Here is a 19,746-nt window from a genome sequence, read left to right as displayed (position 1 = left end):
TATGCCACCATCCCTTCTCCTCCATTTCTCCACACTGTTGGAATATGCACACTCACGCACGGGCACCCAGTATGTTTGTCAAGCTGCCAGTACAGGGATTCCAGCCATTGTCGACCATGTGGGATCCGGCTCCCTTAGCCACCAGGCCACAAGCCAGCCCTGCTTTCAGTTTTCTGTGTACCTGTCCGCATTATATTTCTGTGCGCGTAATCGGATTTCCACTGTCACCATTCTCCAAGGGCTCAGACGTGAGATAGTCGGTTCCGTGGTTTCCCTGCAGACCTCACCTGTAGAACTTTCTGTGCTTCCACGCCAGTCTGGACCGAGGCGAGTTGTTCCCCAGCCCTGCTCCTCAGCTTTCTTGCTGCAGCTTTCCCTTTTCCCTTTGTCAGGTCTCGTTTCCTGGTCCCGTATCTTCTTTCTTCACTTATATTCTATGTTCCCAAACATTCTAGGTTGGGAATAATTTTATCTCAGACCTTTTTTTAAAGAATTATTTTATTTAGGGACCAGCAGTTAGCCTAATGGCTGTGTCGCTGGATGCCCATGTAGCCGACCGTGGTTCTAGTCCCGGACCTGGTGGCTTAAACTCATGCCGGGCATGTATGCGTGCGTGCCCAAGATCCTGAGAGGTGAATGGAGGAGAAGGGATTGCGGCGTTGCCATCTCCCCGGGGGGTGATTTCTCGCTTTCTGTCTCTCTGTCTCTCTCTGTCTTTCTGGCGAGCGCACATGCCCTATAGCAAAAACCTCTCATTAAAAAAAAAAAAAAAAAGAAGAATTATTTTATTTATTATTATCATTATTTTTAATTTGCTGTAGGTCATGTGCATTCACCAGAGGGAGACAGAGAAGGAAAGTGAAAAAGGAAGCCACCATGTCTGGGACTCAAATTAAGGTTGGCCATGTGGGAGTCCAGGGCCTTAACCACCACGCCACCTGCTGGCCCCATTATCTCAGAAATTTTAAGCAGGGCTGCTCCAAGAACTTTTCTTTCCTTCTTAATTCCCGAGGGTTTTTCTTCTTTGTTCCTTTTTCCTTTTTCACACCCTCCTATTCTTGTTTCATTCTTAGTATCTTTTTTTCTCTTTGAGGATATCCATTATAACCTTTTGGAAGTAATTTTCTCTGAGTGATTCTCGTTTGTGCTTTTCCTCATGTGTTTGAGATGGGTCCTTGTGGGAGGGACTTGCCTTAAGTACCTGGGGCTCCTTGGCCATTAGTTCACACTTAGAAGTGAGGTCCTTAAAAGTGTGGGGATGGCTTGTGTGCATGGGCGAGCTTCCTAATAAAAGCCACACCCCGTGTCAGGACTCTTCCCCGGGGCCGGGCAGGTCTTCCAGAGAGCAGTTCTCCAGTCTCTTGCCCGCTGGACCCAACCCTGGTGTGGGTGTTGGCCAGCAGGGAGCCTGGAGCAGATGCCCACCCTCTCTCTGCTGGGTGTATCTACTTCCTTTTCTTAGCACTGTGCCCCACCTTGCCCTCCAGGGTGTGGGGGTTCCCGAGTCACGTTGTCTCTGCAGATAGCTCCCTGGTCCTCCTGCGGCACCTGGCCAACAGCTCCACCCATGTCCTCTCCTCTGTTCTCTGTCAGTGGTTGAAATCTTTTTGTCTCCCAGTGTCTCCATTGGTGTGCTTTTTGGGTTCGTACTGAAGAGGTACTTTCTTCCCTCCCCACCCCCCCTTTTTGGGAGAGGTTTTTGCTATAGGGCGCGTGCACTTGCCAGAAAGACAGAGAGAGAGAGACAGACAGACAGAAAGCGTGAAATCACCCCCCAGGGGCATGGCCACACAGCAATCCGTTCTCCACCATTCTTTTCTTGGGATCTTGGGCACGCACGCACACGCTTCCGGCTTGAATTCAAGCCACCGGGTCTGGTACTCGAACCACAGTTGACTACTTGGGAGTCCAATGACATAGCCAGTACGACAACTCTGGTCCCCTAAAGAGGTTCTTTATAGTCATCTCAGTGAAGCTTCCGGGCAGAGTGGAGGTGACGAGTGTTGTCAACCCGCATTGTTCACCTGTAATTTTAAGAGAGTTATTTTCGGCATCTGTTGAGACGTGTACGGTAGAGGGTTTAATCTGCAGTGAGGTTTGCTGGTGCTGTAGCCCATTTCTCTCCCTCTCCTGTTATTTCACGCGAGCTCTTCAGGAAGCAGGAGACACCGGGATGGCTGGACCGTGACATTTCTGCCGATGTCCCGACCACAGGTGCCTGGGCAGTCTCCAGGCCTGCGGGGTTCCCTGTAGCTCCCCTCACCAATTGCCCTCATGCTCCCCCACAGCAAGCACCCCCTAATTCTGCCTGCTGCCAGGTTCCCAAACTGCTTCCTCATCTTTAGGTGTCTGTTGCAGCAGCACCCCGCTTCTCAGTACCAGTTTCTACCTTAGTCCCTCTGGGGCCAATCTTTCTCTCTCTTTATTATTTTTTAAGTTTTTGCCATAGGGCATGTGTGCTAACTGGAGAGAAATGAGAGAGATGGCCACGCTGCAACCCCTTCCTCTCCATTCGCCTTCTAGGATTTTGGGAACACACCTGACATGATTGTCAGGCCGCCAGGTCTGAGACTCGAACTGCAGTCGGCCAAGTGGGGGTCCAGCGCCTTAACCATCATTCCACCTGCTAGCCCCTCCTCTCGTTTATGTATTTAAATATTTTTTTTCTAGAAAGATATTTTTGCTATAGGGCGTATGTGCTCACTAGACAGACAGAGACTGGGAGACAGAAAGTGAGAGATCACTCCCCCGCCAGGGGGGGATGGCCATACTGCAATCCCTTCTCCATTCTCCTCTTAAGATTTGAGTACATATGCACACATGACCGGCGTGCGTTTCAAGCCACTGGGTCCGGGGCTCAGACCATAGTCGACCGTGTGGGAGTCCAACCATGTAACTGCCACACCATCTGCTGGTTCCTCCTCTTTCTTTTTTTTGAGATTTTTTTTTTTTTTTTTTCTGCTATAAGGCACACATGCACTCACCAGAAAGAAAGACAGAGACAGAAAGTAAGAAATCATCCCCCAGGGGTCGGGCCACACCACAATCCCTTCTCCTCTTGGGATCTTAGGCACACACCTGCCCGGCGTGAGTTTAAGCCACCGGGTCCAGGACTTGAACTGCGGTCGACTATGTGGGAGTCCAGCGGTCTGCTGGTCCCCTTTCTCTCTCTTTTAAATGGAAATATTAGACTATTAGGAAGGTCATGACATGTCTTTCTGTGCAAAAATCCATCATTTCCTTCCTGTCAACCCAGTATCTTTTTTTTTAAAGAATTATTTTATGGGAACCAGCAGTTGGTGTAATGGCTATGTCGCTGGACTCCCACGTAGTCGACTGCGGTTCTCGTCCTGGACCCGGTGGCTGAAAACTCCTCACACCGGGCGCGTGTGCGTGCATGCCCAAGATCCCGAGAGGAGAATGGAGGAGAAGGGATTGCGGCGTGACCATCCCCCGGGGGTGTGATTTCTCGCTTTCTGTCTCTACGTCTGTCTGGCGAGCGCACACGCCCTATAGCAAAAAAAACCTCTCCCCCCCCCAAAAAAAAAGAATGATTTTATTTCACTTTATTTATTTTGATTATTTATTTTTAAATTTCACCAGAGAGCAGTAGAGTGAGAGAAAGAGAGAGGAAAAGTGAGAAAGGAAGCCACCAGGTCCAGGACTCGAGCTGTGGTCAGCCACGTGGAGGAGTCCAGTGCCCTTAACCACCACGCCACCTGCCAGCCCCCGACCTAATATCTTTATTGCCATAAGGAATATATACTTACCATTAAAAAGTCAAATGATAGAAAGCTGTACAGACCAGAGGGGAAAAGCTACGCCTCCCTGCCCCGACAGTAAATGGCATCCGCCCTCGTGTTGGCTGTGCCCGACTTTGTACGTGGACAGACACCCAGTCCCCGCTCGGAATTGCTGTAGCTGGTGTTGTCACCTCCTCCAGGTCCCCAGGAAACCTGGAAAAGAACCGCTATGGAGACGTACCCTGCCTGGACCAAACCAGAGTCAAGCTGACCAAGCGGAGCGGCCACCCTCAGGTAACCGAGGAGTGCCACCTTAAGGAGCACTGGGGGAAACCGAGCCTTCACCAAGGTGAAGGTTACCCCAGACCCAGGTAGCACGAAGGGGACCCGCAGCCAGGGAGCGAGGGCCCCGTTCCGATGTTGATGCGAACCAGCTTGGGACCAGAGGACGTCCCTGAGTGCCCACCCCATGGTGCGGGTGGACCTGAGGTGAAGTTCGTTAGGTGAATGCACAGTCCCAGGTCTGCCGTATCGTAGGTGCTGATGTGTGCTAAGTCACCATATCTAGGAACAGACATGCAATTACTCCACCGCTTGTTGTAATCATTTGGTCATATCTGCGCACATTAAAAAGCACTTCTTTCTTTTTTTTTTAAAGAGAGATTCTTGTTATAGGGCATATGAGTCCTGGACCTGGGGTCTTGAAACTCATCCTAGGGGCCTGTGCGCGTGTGCCCAAAATCCTGAGAGGAGAATGAGGAAACTGGATTGCTGTCTGGCCATCCCCCCAGGGGGTGATTTCTCACTTTCCGTCTCTCTGTCTCTGTCTCTCCAGTGAGCGCACATGCCCTATAGCAAAAATACCTTACCCAAAAAAAGTCTTATTTGTTTCTTCCAACAGAGTGCAACCCCCGTGATGCCCTTTTCCCCCGTGCTTTTACTCAGGCTTGAATCCTGGGCAGGTGTGTGCCTGCTGTACTCCTGGAGGTCTCTAAGACTTGAACTGGGAACCTTCCCACTTGGGATTGCCTTGTAGAGCATTGGTATTTTACTACTGTGCTCCTGACTGCCTTTCCCCGGAAGTTAATTAATTTATTTATTTATTTTTAAGTTTGCTATAAGGCATGCACACTCACCAGATGGGGTAAGAGGGAAAGTGAGGAAGCGCTCCCTTGGGAGGATGGCCACACTTCAATCCTTTCTCCTCCGTTTTCAACACTTGGGATTTTGGGCATACATGCACATGTGCCCAGCATGTTTTTCAAGCAATTGGTTGCTTAGTCAGCCATGTGGTACAGCCGCCTTCACCACACTACCCGCTGGCCTCCCAAAAGTTTTTCATTTTAATGTAATCCAATTTGTCTCTTTTCTTTTGTCTACCTCATGTCACACTTGGGCTTTTGGTTTCATATCTAAAAAGACTTCGCCTAAACCAAGATCACAAAAGTTTATTCCTGTATTTACTTAGGAGTTTTATAGTTGTAATCTCTTACATTAAGCCCATGACCTGTCTTGAGTTAAGTCTTATGTATGGTGTGAGGAAGGGATGAGGTTGCTTTTTCTGCGTGTCGATTTCCAGTTGTCTCGGCACTGTTGAAGTGAAGGCTTGAATTGGCCCTTTTCTTACTAATTCTCTGCCTGACATGAAGAGAACATTTACACCTTGGACTTTATTTAATCTGGTACATCATTTTCCTACTCAATGATCTATCCGAAACAACTTCAGTGGTGTCTCCTTTTTATCATTAGACGGATTACATCAATGCCAGTTTCATGGATGGCTACAAGCAGAAGAATGCTTACATTGGTACACAAGGTAAGTTGCCCGGTACTCCCTTATCGGTTTTCTGTCGTAAGCCTGCAATTCTTTGTGCCACCTGATGACATCATTTTAGGAGGAAATAGTACTTGAATTGGCGTGACTTGGTGTCTGGCCACCAGATCCTGGCCTTTCATAAGGACCGGTGGTGGTTAAGGAAGCGAGATAAAAGGTGTAAGGTTCTGACCCAGGTGTGCGTGGAAACTCACTGCATAGAGGTGAGCTGGAGATTTACACATACATCTAACACGGGTGCAGGTTTTCTGCTGTGTCTTTTTAAGAGATTTTTGCTGTAGAATGTGTGTGCTCACCAGAGAGACAGAGACAGAGAGACAGAAAGTTAGAAATCACCCTCCAGGGGGAATGGTTATGCCATAATCCCTTCTCCTCTATTCTCCTCTTGGGATTTTGAGCACATGTACCCAGTGTGAGTTTTTGTTTTTGTTTTTGTTTTTGTTTTGGGGAGGTGGGAGGTTTTTGGTATAGGGTGTGTGTGCTCACCAGAAAGACAGAGAGAGATAGTGAGATAGAAAGCAAGAAATCACCTCCCAGGGAGAATGGTCATGCCACAATCCCTTCTCCTCCATTCTCCTCTTGGGATCTTGGGCATGCATGCATATGCGCCCAGCGTGAGTTTAAGCCACTGGGTCCAGGACTCGAACCACAGTCGGCTACATGAGAGTCCAGCGACATAGCCATTATGCAAACTGCTGGTTCTCACCCAGCATGAGTTTTTTTGTTTTCTGGGGGTTTTTTTGGAGAGATTTTCACTATAGGTCGCGTGTGCTCGCCAGACAGACAGAGAGAGACATAGAGACAGAAAACGAGAAATCACCTCCCGGGGGGGGATGGTCATGACACAATCCCTTCTCCTCCATTCTCCTCTCGGGATCTTGAGCACACACGCACACACGCCCGACATGAGTTTTAAGCCACCGGGTCTGGGACGTGAACTGCGGTTGACTACGTGGGAGTCCAGCGACATAGCCATTACGCCAACTGCTGGTTCCCCAGCATGAGTTTTAAGTTGCTAGGTCTGGGACTTGAACTATGGTCAACTATGTGAGAGTCCAGCGACGTAACCATTACGCCATCTGCTGGTCCATCTGGTGTGTCTTACAGTGGGCATCAAAACTCACTAGCCGGTGACATGCCCTTTGTGTCCAGGAGGAACCAGGAGCGGCAGTGGATGCTCGGAGGGTGGGTCTAACCTAGGAATGAGCATTGCTGTGGCCAGAGGCCTTGGAGGGGCTCTGGACTATCAGGAGCTTCCTGGGGAAGGTGCTAACGGGGAGAGTCTGTGCTGTGTCGCACGGTGACGACTTGGCCTCTAGGGCGGCTTCCGATGGAGATCCTGGAAGTGTTCCTGTGGGCTCAGAACCGCAGGCCTGGCCTCTGTCCATCCGGAGAACACAGTACCGCCTTTTGAGAGGGTGGGAGGGAATCATGACATGGAAAATTAAACAGGCCACTCCGTGGGCTAGGCCCTTGGCCCTGCAGCGACTGGCTAGCAGACACTCGGGGGAGCCTCCGTAGCCCAGCTGTCACACTCTATCATAGGGACATTGCCCGTGGTGCCGTCGGAAATGCCCATCACCTCGGTCGTATGTTGCACTTTAAAATTTTTATCAGACATTTAAACTTTTCTGCAGATATTTTCTCTGTAAACACATAGGTACAGACATAGCAAGTATTTAATAAAGTGGCCTCTTTAAGTTTTATTCCATGAGTAAGAGAGACAGAGACAGAGAGGCAGAGATAAAGCTCCTCAGGAGACTCCCTGTGCAGTGATCCACCCCCAGCTGTAGCCGCCCAGATCCTGGGCACATGCGTGCTGGCATAGGCAGGGAGGTCTTTGGGCTCAAACTGGCCACCTTCCTGTGTGGGTCTGCCCTACAGAGTCCTGCCCCCACCTGCTGGGCCACCATCTGGCCCCCATTTAAATGGTGTCTTTGAACACCTTTCCATGGCAGAAAAATAGTAATAACCTGTCTTACCACCTCACCTTTGTGGACAGTGTGAGTTATGGGTATTCCGTAACTGAACCCTCTCATTGCACACTTAGCTCATTTCCAAGACCGCACATTCTTTCTGAAGCGTCCACTTTGACAAAGGGGGAGTTCCATTGTCATTAGATGATAGTGCTTGCTAAAAGATTGAGCAAAAATGGCCATGGAACTGGGGACTTCCAGGCCAAAACCAACCCTCGATACCACCCGGCTTCGCTAAAAGAAGAATGGGGAAGAGCTGTGGGAAAGTGCAGGGATTTGCCCTGGGCTGCTCTGCTCCTGAGCGAAAGGGACTCGATGGCCCACAGGTGTCTTTGGAGTTCTTGCTGAGTGTACCCTGCCCACCCGTTTAGGTTGTAACCATAAATGGACAACTTGGGGCTGGCCCGAGCTTAGTGAGTAAAGGAACCAGGTCCCAGGGGGTTGACTACGGTTCAAATCCCACCCATGGCAGCGTGAAAAACATGCCAGGCACGTGCACATGTGTGCTCAGGGTCCCTGCAGGATGGGAAAATGGAGGAGAAGGGGTGGCAGTGTGATCCTACCCCATGCGGTGGTGCCTTGCCCCTCTCCCGTGTCTCTGTCTCTGGCGAATGCACGTGCCCACTGGCAAGAATTAGTGAATGAAGAGCTTGACTTGACCCTCGCCCTCAGGACCATGTTTCTGGAGACATTGCTAATTCTCATGTGGTTAAAGGGCTGATGCAAGACCATATCATTAAATGGGTAAGCTGTTTAGAGCCGGCTGTGCATTGAGACTTCAGAAGAGAGGAAGCCCCACGAGGTGTAGGGTGGGCAGAGAAAGCTTCAGTGGAGGCAGCTCTTTAAAGCCAGCAGGTGGTATAGTGGTTAAAGCACTAGACTCCCATGTGGCTGATTTCAGTTCAAGTCCCGGATCCGAAAGCTTGACACTTAGGCTAGGCTTAGGTGCATGCATGCTCAAAATCTCGAGAGGAGAATGGAGGAGAAGGGATTGTGGTGTAGCCATTCCCCCCAGGGGGTGATTTCTCACTTTCTCTCTGTGTCTCTCCAGCAAGTACACATGCCCTACAGCAAAAATCTCTCAAAAAATAAAAAGAAAAAGGGAAAAAAAAAAAAGTGATGGTATGGAGGGAGGTAAGGGAGGCAGCTGGGACGTAGGAAGAGAGCATGACGATAAAGCCGTTCTTAGAAAACGGTGGGGTAGGAGGACCAGCAGGTGGCGTGGTGGTTCAGGTGCTGGACACTCCCACATGGCCGACCATAGTTTGAGTCCTGGACCTGGTGGCTTGCATTCTCACTTCCTCTCTCTTTGTCTCTGGTCATATTAAAACAAATGAGTGAATAAATAAAATTAAATAAATAATTATTTAAAAAAATAAAGAAAGATAAGAAAATGGTGGGATTGGGACCAGCAGGCGGGATGGTGGTTAGGGTCCTAGACTCCCCCAGTTCGAGTCCCAGACCTGGCAGCTTACTTTCACACTTTCTCTCTGTCTCTCTCTGGTGAGTATACGTGCCCTGTAGCAAATTAAAAAATAATGACAGTAATAAATTAATTAATAAGTCTTTTAAAAAGAAAAGAAAAGACAATGATAGGTTAAACAGAACAGCCTGGGAGGGAAGGAGACCTTTCGGAGATGTGAACTAGGGTGGCAGCAGACTCAGAGGTGCTGTGGTCCTCGGCGGCTGTGATGTTGGATGGGAAGAATCGGAGAGGGAGAAGGGGAGGGATGAGGCTGAACACCTGAAGCCTTTCTGAGGCAAGCACCCTGGAGGGTTGAGGTGCCCACGTCTGGGAGGGGAGAGTGAGAATAGTGAGTGCTGGTTCCGTGTCCCGAGACGGGTCGGTTCAGGGACGCCAGCGTTGTGAGCAGGTGAGGCGGTCGAAGGAGGAGACAGTACAGACAGTGCAGCGGGACACAGGAGAATGCTCAGCGGGGCTTGTGGCGGGGCGAAGTCTGAGCGAGATGAAGACGTGTGCCCAGGTGCTCCTGTCGCCTGCTGTGATGCTGGGCTGGGTGAGGTCTGAGGTCTGTGACTGCACCTGCCGGGTGCTAACCTGCCTGCACACCCCAAGGATCTCATTCACCCTGGGTGTGCGTTTCAGAAACTCCCCTTCCACACGGGGACGCTGGGACGCTGGTGCTCGGACCGCACTGCCAGCAAGGCTATGGCAGAACGGGGATCTTAGACCTGTGCTTTGGAGTTGCTGTTTGGGAGAAGTAAATAAATAAGAACCCGGACAGGAAGAAGTGCTGCCCAAGGTCACGCTCCTGTCTTTTCCTTTCATTGCAGGCCCTTTGGAGAATACCTACCGGGATTTCTGGCTCATGGTGTGGGAGCAGAAAGTCCTGGTGATCGTCATGACCACCCGGTGAGCTAATCCTCTTCCCCACTCATCCTCACCCCACCGCGCCCCAGGGATGGGTCCTTCAGGAGGAAAGTTTCGCTCTCAGAAACGAGGACTGGGAAAGCCATCGTAAAGACTCGGCAGTGGTAGCCCCCCTTAGCTAAGCGTTAGCAGGAGGACCAGCAGATGGTGTAGCAGTTATGTTGCTGGACTCCCCACATGGCCGACCCTGGTTCGTGTCCCAGACCTGGACTTGGTCTCATGCCAGGCACATGTGCGCCCAAGATCCCAGGAGGAGATTGGAAGAAAAGGTATTGTGGTGTGGCCATGCTCCCTGGGGGCGATTTCTCGCCTTCTTTCTCTCTGTCTCTGTCTCTCCACGAGTGCATGCGCCCTAGAACAAAAATCTCTCTTTAAAAAAAAAGAGCAGCAGCAGAATCTGATGGAGATGGATAGGTGCAGTGAGCCAAAGCCGCTATCCAGGGCGATGGGAGGCTGCCCTGGCTTAGTCTGTCCGGAGGGCCTGGCCTCATCCAGCAAAGGTCCTCAGAAGCCGGGGCAGCTCAGCCGTAACCTGGCCCTGGCCCGACGTTCCAGCCTGTGTCAGATGAGGACGCAAACGGGAGCACTGCTTAGCCTCTCCTGGGCCCTGCTCGAGCACCCCCGTGGGGCGGCACCTCAGAGTCATTTGGGGCCCCTGGGGGGGTGGTGAGCTGGACCTCAGGCCTGTATGTGATCTCCCACCGGCCCTCCAGGAGCCACGTCCTTCGTGGGAACGGTGGCAGAGGTCCAGCTAAAGAGCTTTCTCTCTTCCACCCTCCATATTTCCTCTGCGACCGTCTGTCTTTTCCTTTTTCTGGGGGGTGAAGATTTTTGCCACCGGGCATGTACACTCATTGGAGGGAGACAGAGAACATGAGAGATCACCCCTCGGGGGATGGCCACGCCGCAGTCCCTTCTCCATTCTCCCCTGGGGATCTTGGGCACACACACACACATGCTGGGCACGATTCTCAAGCTGCCAGTTTGGAGCTCAGAGGCGGTCCGCCTGTGGAAATGCAGTGCCTTGGCCACCACGCCGCCTGCTGGCCTGCTCTGCGTCTTTGTCTGCCTGGAATTTGTCCTAGAAGTGTCAGGAGGGAGGCAGGATGATGTGTCTGTGCCCCGTACCTGCTCAGCGCAGGCGCACACGTGAGCTGGGGGGCCGTCTGTGTGGAATGAACACACATCCTCCCTCTTTTGCTGAGATCAGTGGTCTAAGCGAGGGAGGAGGTGCCACTGCGCCTTGGGGTACAGCAGGGCGTCGGGGAGGCAGGTTCCACTGCGGGACAAGGGTGGAGGGCTCACCTTTCCCTGTGTGTCCTCAGCTTCGAGGAAGGCGGTCGGAGAAAGTGCGGTCAGTACTGGCCTTTAGAGAAAGACTCTCGGATCCGATTCGGCTTCCTCACAGTGACCAATCTCGGCGTGGAGAGCATGAACCATTATAAGAAAACGACACTAGAAATTCACAACACAGAGGTAAGCCGGGCTCCTGCTCCCTCACCTCGTCGCGGCAGCCGGGAAGCCTGTGTTGTAGACACTCTCCAGAGGGTACAGGCAGGATGGCAGGGACGCCACGCGGGGCCAGGGGTGGCGGTCCAGCTCAGGACCACAACCGCGTACGACCTGAACTGAGGAGGCATGCGTAGGATTAAAGCTGATGGCAGGAAACCTGGACGCTGCAGTAGAGGAATTCTGCCCCTTCCTAATGCTGTACCTTCTGGGGCTGCAGTGGACAGAGCTGAGAATGGTGGAAGAGCTCGTGGTCGGGGTCCCAGGGTGGCGACTGTCCGGGGCAGGCAGAAACCATCTCATGTACTCCCACATCTCTCTCCATCTAAGGAGCGACAGAAACGCCAGGTGACCCACTTCCAGTTCCTCAGCTGGCCAGATTATGGCGTCCCCTCCTCAGCAGCTTCCCTCATCGACTTCCTGAGGGTGGTCAGGAGCCAGCAGAGCCTGGCAGTCAGCAGCTCGGGGGCACGGGCCAAGGGGCAGGGCCCCGAGCCGCCCATTGTGGTCCACTGCAGCGCGGGCATCGGCAGGACAGGTACGGCCCGGCGTGGGCTGGTGGCGTGCAGGTGGGCAGGGCCTGCTTGGGTCACACTTGGGTCGGGCTCCTGTGACCACTGGATAGGTGACTACGACAAAGCCCTCCTCAAGGTCCTCGTACTGCCAGCTTCCCCTCCACTGGTCAAGCCTCAGGGTGGATGCTTCGCACATTCCATCAGTGTGCTTGTCTTCTGACCCTGTCACCAGTCACCACTGTCACACCCGGGTGTCCCAGAGAACTCAACCCAACGGAAGCTTCCTTTCCCTTCCCTCGGGGAGTCCTGGGGGTACGCCCCACCCCGTGCTGAGGTCTGCGTCCTGGAGTCAGTTCGCAGCTTCTCCCCTGGGGGCCTGCGCTGCAGGAGCTACTGGCCGTTCCAGCGCGGAGGTCCTTTGGGGAAAAGGCAGGCAAAGTAGGGCTCTGTGGGGACTTGTGGTCTCTGGAAGCTAGGTGCAGGAGTGTCATCTGTCTTTCTGCCTGGGATTGAAGCAGAGAGTGCCTGTGTCACTCTCTGGCCTCCAAAAGCCCTGTGACCTCCCTGGGGTCCTTTTAGGCCCAAGGCAATGTCCTCTGGCCATGAGGCACCTTGCTGTGAGTTCATTCATCCAGGCCTGCCCGGGGAACTTGGTAGAGAGAAGAGGAGAGAAGCAAGCCAGAGGTGACCACTTCCTTCTTCTGCAGGAACCTTCTGCTCCCTGGACATCTGCCTGGCCCAGCTGGAGGAGCGTGGCACCCTGAACGTGTTCCAGACGGTGTCACGCATGCGGACCCAGAGGGCCTTCAGCATCCAGACCCCCGAGCAGTACTACTTTTGCTACAAGGCCATCCTGGAGTTTGCAGAGAGGGAGGGCATGGTGCCCTCTGGCCAAAGCCTGCTGGCCATGGAGGGTCAGTAACTGTCCCACCAGCCTCCTGCCTGCCGGCCAGCCCTCCCAAACCACCCCGGACACTGCTGAGCCTGTAGGTTGCCGAGTTCCTCTGACGCCATGGATCAGCCTCTTTCTCGTGTCTCCCTGCGCTCGTGTGCACGCAGACAGCCTTCCCCTCTGGCTAGATAAACGTGGCGACGCTGCCCGCCAGGAAGGGCTGGCAGCAATGTGTTCCTCACTCCTAGCGCCTGCTATCGAACTGTGCCTTAGTAAAACCAAACTGTGGCTATTGATTTTTGCCAGGGGCCCTGAGGTAAGTGGGGAAGGAACCCCCCTCCCCCTTTCCCATTGCCATTCTCCTTCCAGACGTCTCCTCTCTACCGCCCCTTCCCCTTGCTAGGATTCCACGGGGAGGTTTGGTGAGCACTCGCCTTCCACCCCAGAGAGCTTGACCAAGTTACATATTCTAGAGATCGTCCCGAGTGCCAAGCACGTTCATACGTAGGGCGTTTACTCCGGTCCTGTCATCCTGTGTGTGTGCGTGTGTGTATGTGCACTTCTGTGTGTGGGTCCATATGTATGTGTGTATATAATATATATTGTATGTGATAATATGGTCGTATTCTATAAAGACACAGACACACAGTACTCCTTTGTAGAAGTTCCTGGGGCTCCGTGTTGCAGTGCAGGCCTCCCTGCTCTGGGACCTACTGTTTATCCCGGACTAGCTGGGTGGGGATGCACACCACCCGCTGTGGGGCCCCAGAGTGGTGGAAGAAGACCCGTGGCCGCCTCCCGTGCTCCTGCTGCAGGCCCTCCCCTGCAGTAATTGCAGCTCCCTTCGGATGCAGCCTGTTGGAGCTGGGAAGACTGGGTTGATTCCACTTGGCTGCCCTTCTCTAACGAATTATGTCTGTTACTTGGCTGCCGTTGGGAACAGACCTCCACTGTGATGCCAGACCCTCCTTCCTCTCGGTCCCGGGGATGGGGTACCAGCAGGCGAGATGGCCTCGCTGAGTAGCCAGAGCCAAACGCAATCGGTACTAAGTCTTAGAAGGAATGAGGGGTGCGCCCAGGTGTGAGAGGCAACTGCTGAGGGAGTCCCTCCCTGGGAGGTCGAGCTGCGTCGCCGTCTTTTGCCGGAAGGTTCCTTGTGCAGCTTGGCCCTGTCTACTGAGATGCCCGTCTCTTCCTGCCCGTCAGCCTGCCAGGCCTTGAGTTAAGGCAGGGTGGGGTCTGGGCTAGTAAGAAGTTTGGCCCCCTGGCTGGGCGAAGTGGTTCCCTCAATCGCTGTCGTCCCCACACACCGACCCGTCCCTACCTGCTCCCAGACCACCCCGTCTGATGTGCCAGGGGTGCAATCAAGAGTCCCCAGCACTCCACACTCCCAAGAAAATCCCAGGAGCCCCCAGACTTCTTCCCCATCACAGAAGATGAGGTTGGCAGCTGATCAAACCTCAATAATTTTATACTGTAATAAGCTCTTTGAATGTGTATATTCTTATTTTTTACAATCATTTCATTTTGTATTTAACATCAATGAACTGAGTCAGATTCAGAAAATAATTGTAATGTTCCTATTCAATCTCTTACAGTGATACAGTTTTGTATTTACATACAAATATACCAACATGATAAAACCCTTTTAGCTTCATCAATTTAGCATCCTGGGACTGGGAAGGTGAGGCGGGGGTCTAGGAGCTAGTCCGGGGGGTGTGGGGAGCAGGGGAAATGCCAGGTTGGTGTCGGAGGCTCAGCCTGAGCGCCCCACCTTGGCCATAGGCTGCTGCCCGCTCTGACAAGGCCCGGACCAGCTGGTCCTTGCGGAGTGCCATGCGCTGTGCTGCTCTGCCCCTGTGCCTTTATTCAGGCCTCGACAGTCCCGTGCGCTGTCCCCTCCCTCACTTTTCCTGTCCATCCTGCTCCCACCTCCACCTGGGCAAGGACGGTGAGGCCCAGAGGTCCAGAACTGCAGCTCAAGTTTGGGTCTGCTCCAAAACCTTGGTCTCTTCACTGCATCAGAGGTAGGGAGAAGGCTTTGCCTCGGGAGACCGGAAGGGTTATGGGGCTCCCTTTTCAGAACATAAACAGTGACTAAATTCCAGGGACGTGGTCCTGAGCCCACCCTTCATGTGGCGGGGTAGCAGGGTGACAGCGTTGGTGACCGAGTCTCCCGGATAGGACGCCCTGGAACAGGGTCCTCGGGTCCATGGAGTTCCGTGCGGCCCCCTGCTAGGGAGCCCCCACAGCCCTGGGTACAGCGGTCACGGTGGGGAGACCCTGAGTCATTTGCTTCTCTCTCGTAGCAGATGGACCCAGCAGCCTTGTCCCCTGTGGGCCAGTGACGGCCTGCCCGCATGGGGCGGCTCTGGCCTGGAGAGCGCACAGCCGAGCGTTCTGGGTACCAGCTGAGCAGCTGCCGTGGGCGCTCCCTGCACCATGCACAGTGCTCCTAGACCCCTCTCTTTCACCTCCGGCTACCTTTGAGGTAGGAAAAAAACACCGAGACATTGGCAGGTTGACTTGCTACAGCCGGGACCCTGGACGCGATTCCCCAATACCTGCCCGTAACTCTCAGCGCTAGCCTGGTAGGACCATCTCCTCATCGGCCAGCACAGTCTTCTTATATTTCTTCCCTTAATCAGAGCCAGAGTCACGAGCAGGAGAGTAAACTAGTCTGTGCCCGAGATGGGCCTCCCTTCTCTCTCTCTCTTTGGAGAGGTTTTTGCGATCGGGCACGTGCACTCGCCAGAAAGAGACAGAAAGTGAGAAATCACCCCCCAGGGGGGATGGCCATGCAATCCCTTCTCCATTCTCCTCTCAGGATCTTAGGCACACACGCACACGTGCCCGGTTTGAGATTAAGCCACCGGGTCGGGGACTCGAACTGCAGTTGACTGCATGGGAGTCCAGCGACGGTAGCTATTTCGCTAACTGCCAGTCCCGAGCCTCCCTTCTCTTCGGAGCAAACCAGCATTAAACGGGTTTAGGTTGGGTGAACTGAGCAGGGGGTGGGGTAGCCTCAGACTTGCTTACCTGAGAGGCCGTGGCCCACCTGTCCTGTAAATTTGAAGCTGTGCTCCAGTTCCTATCACGGGTCTGTGGAGTCTGAGGGTCGTAGGGCTCTGTCAGGGCAGGTTCCTGGGCCCAGCCAGCAGGTCGCTGAGAGGGACAGGATGACCCAGGTCAGGGAACTGCCGGTTCCTGATTCTGGGAGACAGCACAGCCCGAGAGGAGGCAGTAGTAGCTCTCCCCACGCAGCCTCCCTTTGCCGTCAAAGCGGGGAAGGAAGGGGCAGCAGAGGAGGAGCCCACAGAAGAACCCAGGGATTTGAGGTTCTCCCACAGGAGACAGTGAACAAAAGCGCCCAGGAGAGGAGAAAGCATTTTGGGCTGACATGAGGTGATCCTGCCGCCCACTGCTGCTCCGTTCATCCTGCCCAGTCCTGCCAGGATGAGGGTGCCCCCGCTTCTCAGCCCAGGAGGCCTCCACCATCGGTCTCCTCCACGTCACTGTGTGCAGGGTCAGGGCAGAGGACTTGGTGCGGGAGGGCTGGACTGTTAGCGTCATTTAGCATCGCCATTTAGCATATGTGCTCAGTCTTCTGCTCACCCCGACTGGAAACAGGTCTCTCCTGTACCATCCAAGACCATCCCACAGGCCGACAGGGTGACTCGGGCAACGAATGGACTGACCGAGGGTCGCAGAGCTCCTAGCCCACAGCTTAGCTGTCTAGGCCGTGCTCACCACCCACAGACCACTGTCACCTTACCGAGGGTGGGAGGGTAGGTTCCCTAGCCTGGGAGCCAGGTTTTCTCTGGGCAGGAGTCTACCCAGTAGTTGCCATCACGCGCTTGTGGATATCAAGTGTTTTGTACTTTTTCATTTTTTTATTTTTACTTTTTCCTAACTCATGATCGAGCTTATGCCTGCCCTAGAGAGAGAAGCACCCCATAGAGCCTGGTGGTGCTGCGATCCAGCCCTCCAGCCCTCCGGCCCATCAGATCTTGGGCACTTGTGAGCATGCCCAGCATGTCCCAGGTAGACCTGGATAGGATTTGGATCGTGGTGATTTGTGGGATGAGGCTTGTCCTGAGTTGTACATTACCGCTGTGCCACAGAGTCGGCCCTAGACTACACTGCTCAGTACTGACCATAGGGGCCAGCAGATGGCCTCATGGTTACGTTACTGGACTCCCACATGGCCAACTGTGGTTCAAGTCCTGGACCTGGAGGGTTGAAACTCAGGCCAGGCACATGTGTGTGCATGCCCAAAATCCTGAGAGGAGACTGTAGGAGAAGGGATTGCGGCACGGCCATTCCCCCAGGGAGGTTATTTCTTGCTTTCTGTCTCCCTGGCAAGCACACATGCCCCATAGCAAACATCTCTAACAACAACAATAAAAAGAACTGACCACAGAGAAGACCAGGGTCTTCTCGGTTAGTAACCCAGCACTCTGGAGCCTGCTTCGGTTTTAATGTCTCTCCACTGCTTCACCACAGTTGTCCTAAAATCCTTCCTCCTGTTAGGCTAAAGCTGGCATGCCTCGCTCTTCCTTCCCTCCCTCCTTTCTTTCTTCCTCTCTCTCTCTCTCTCTCTTTCTCTTTTTTCCTTTTTTTAAGATGCATGCATTCAGGGCTGGCAAGTGGCATGGTGGTTAAAGGCACTGGACTCCCACATGGCCGACCACGGTTCAAGTCTCGGACCTGGTGGCTTACTTTCTCTCTTCCTCCTGCTCTCTTTGTCTCTCTCTGATCAAACTGGAAAATAATAATGATAATAATAATAAATAAAGTTAAATAAAATAATTCTTAAAAAAAAAAAGATGCATGCATTCACCTGCGAGAGAAAGAGAGACGGAAAGTGAGAAATCATCCCCTGCAGGAGAGATGGCCATGCCACAACCCCTTCTCCTTCAGTCTCCTTTCGGGACTTTGGATCCACGCGTGCACACACACACACACCTCCACACACTCTGCATGGTTTTCAAACTGCTGGGTATGGGAGTCAAACTTTTGTCTTTGGCCATGTGGGATCCAGTGTGTTAAGTACTATGCCATTGGCAGGCCCCAGCATGCTGCAGTCTTTAGCACCCATATTTTTCAGGTTAAGGCCATGGTGGGTGTAGCTAACTACACTAAATCCAAGTAGGGGTGCTGAATGGGAGTTGGGGGCAGGGGTACCTTTTCAGCCATTTCGGGTGATGCATATGTCAACTAGGGTAGTAAAGCAAGACTGATGTAGAGAAGGTGTTAAAAAGGCATTGTTCCCTTGGGGCCAGCAAGTGGCATGGTGGTTAAGCGTGCTGGACTCCCACATGGCCAACTGTGGTTCGAGTCCTGGACCTGGCAGTTTGCTTTCTCACTTTCTCTCTGTTCTCTTGCTCTCTCCTCCTCTCTGGTCAAATTAAAATGAATAAAGTTAAATAAAATAATTTAAAAAAGGCATCGCTCCCCTCCACCACAGGTTCACCGTGGAGTGAGCCTGCCACATGCGGACCTGGCCGCTTCTCCCGGCTTCTCCATCGTTTGTCTTCAAGCCTCGAGATGGGTCAAGGCTCGGCTGAGCTGAGATCAACCATTTCCTCTTGTAGGTCCTCTACCTCCTTGACTCTTAAACACCTTATCTGTGGCCAGCAGCCAGGGATGTCTGGAGTCTGATGTTCAGAGCAGGCACTAGGCTGGGGATGTCAACTCGGCACAGAGTTTTATTTATTAGTGGTTTGTTTATTTATTTAAATTTGCTAGAGTGCATGTGCTGCAGACAGATGTGCACCCTCACCACCCCCAGCGGGACACGGTCACCCAGAACAACCACCTCTCCATCTCCGTCCTGTCGGGATTTGGGGCACCCACACCTGGTGTGCTTTGCAAGCAGCTGGAGTCAGGACCCAGACCATGAGGTCAGCCATGTGGGATCCAGCTGCCTGACCATCAGGCCATGGAGCCGGCCCCCTGGGAGTGGATGAGATAGTGAGGACTATGAGGAGGGCAAGAGGTTGCAGATCTCTGGGACCTATCGCTACTTAGGGGAGGGCCGGAGGACAGAAAGCCCCAGCAGGACTGACTGGAGGCCATGGAGGGAGCTGAGGATGAGGCCAGGCTGCACTGTCACAGGCTGCGGAGAGGTGGGATGGCTGGGTGAAGGACGGAGACTGAGAGGAGGGTCCCTAGAAGCCTGGGGCTAAACTGTGAGAGCAAACTAGCGCTCAGGCTGTCCCCACTTTGGCCAAGACACGTTTATTTCTTGTTTCTGTTTTTATTTTTTATTATTATTATTTTTAGCTTATTTCTTCCATGAGCTGAGAGAGAGCACTCCCAGCCAGGCCTTCACGTAGGGTCCCCCACTCCTCCTCAATGCTCCAGGGTCAGGGCACTGCCCCTCACTCAGGGAGGCCCAGGAGCCCAGGAGCCTCCCTGTGGCCTGGCCCCCCAGAGGTTGGGCTCAGCCGCCACTGGCCCCCAGACCCATTTTTCTCTCTTCCCTTTTAGGCTTCTGAATAAGATTTTACTTGAACAAAGGAACGTAGTGCTTAGAACGAACACCTGGTTCTCCAAGGGGAGCCGCTTGGAAACCTAAAGGCAGGTACCCAGAGTACATACTGTGCTGACAGACCCAGACAGGTAAACCTGTGCTCGGCGAGGAGACATGGCCTGCCCTGAAAGGCAGTCTTAAACCCTCTCGGCAAATTCCACGGTCACCCAGAAATCCAGAAAATGGGGCATACGCGACCTGAGCCAGCCGCCCGAGGAATGGTGTTTCAGATGGGATTGTGTGATCCTTCGTGGTCCTCCAGGCCGGCCCCGCCGGCCCGGGCTCATCCCTGGACTGCAGCCTGAGACTTTGCATGTGAATGGCCAGGAGAAGGGGGGGGGGGTGGG

The 19,746-nt window shown here is 53.2% G+C and overlaps 1 protein-coding gene across 2 annotated transcripts in view; it reads left to right on the top strand.

Moving 5' to 3' along the window:
• The window catches only part of PTPN9 (protein tyrosine phosphatase non-receptor type 9), a 30,026-nt gene extending 17,073 nt beyond the window's left edge, over positions 1-12,953 (top strand). For both annotated transcript variants that reach the window (XM_027768870.1, XM_027768868.1), the window contains 6 exons: positions 3,944-4,037; positions 5,493-5,559; positions 9,849-9,927; positions 11,271-11,421; positions 11,785-11,992; positions 12,677-12,953. In XM_027768870.1, coding sequence (XP_027624671.1) covers positions 3,944-4,037; positions 5,493-5,559; positions 9,849-9,927; positions 11,271-11,421; positions 11,785-11,992; positions 12,677-12,891 — 814 coding nt within the window. In that variant the 3' untranslated portion in view covers positions 12,892-12,953. The remainder of the gene's footprint in view (positions 1-3,943; positions 4,038-5,492; positions 5,560-9,848; positions 9,928-11,270; positions 11,422-11,784; positions 11,993-12,676) is intronic.
• Positions 12,954-19,746: the final 6,793 nt, after the last annotated feature.

This window comes from Tupaia chinensis, unplaced genomic scaffold (assembly GCF_000334495.1).
Source record: "Tupaia chinensis unplaced genomic scaffold, TupChi_1.0 Scaffold000078_1, whole genome shotgun sequence".
Taxonomy (NCBI): domain Eukaryota; kingdom Metazoa; phylum Chordata; class Mammalia; order Scandentia; family Tupaiidae; genus Tupaia; species Tupaia belangeri.
This window is presented reverse-complemented; position numbering and strand designations above follow the sequence as displayed.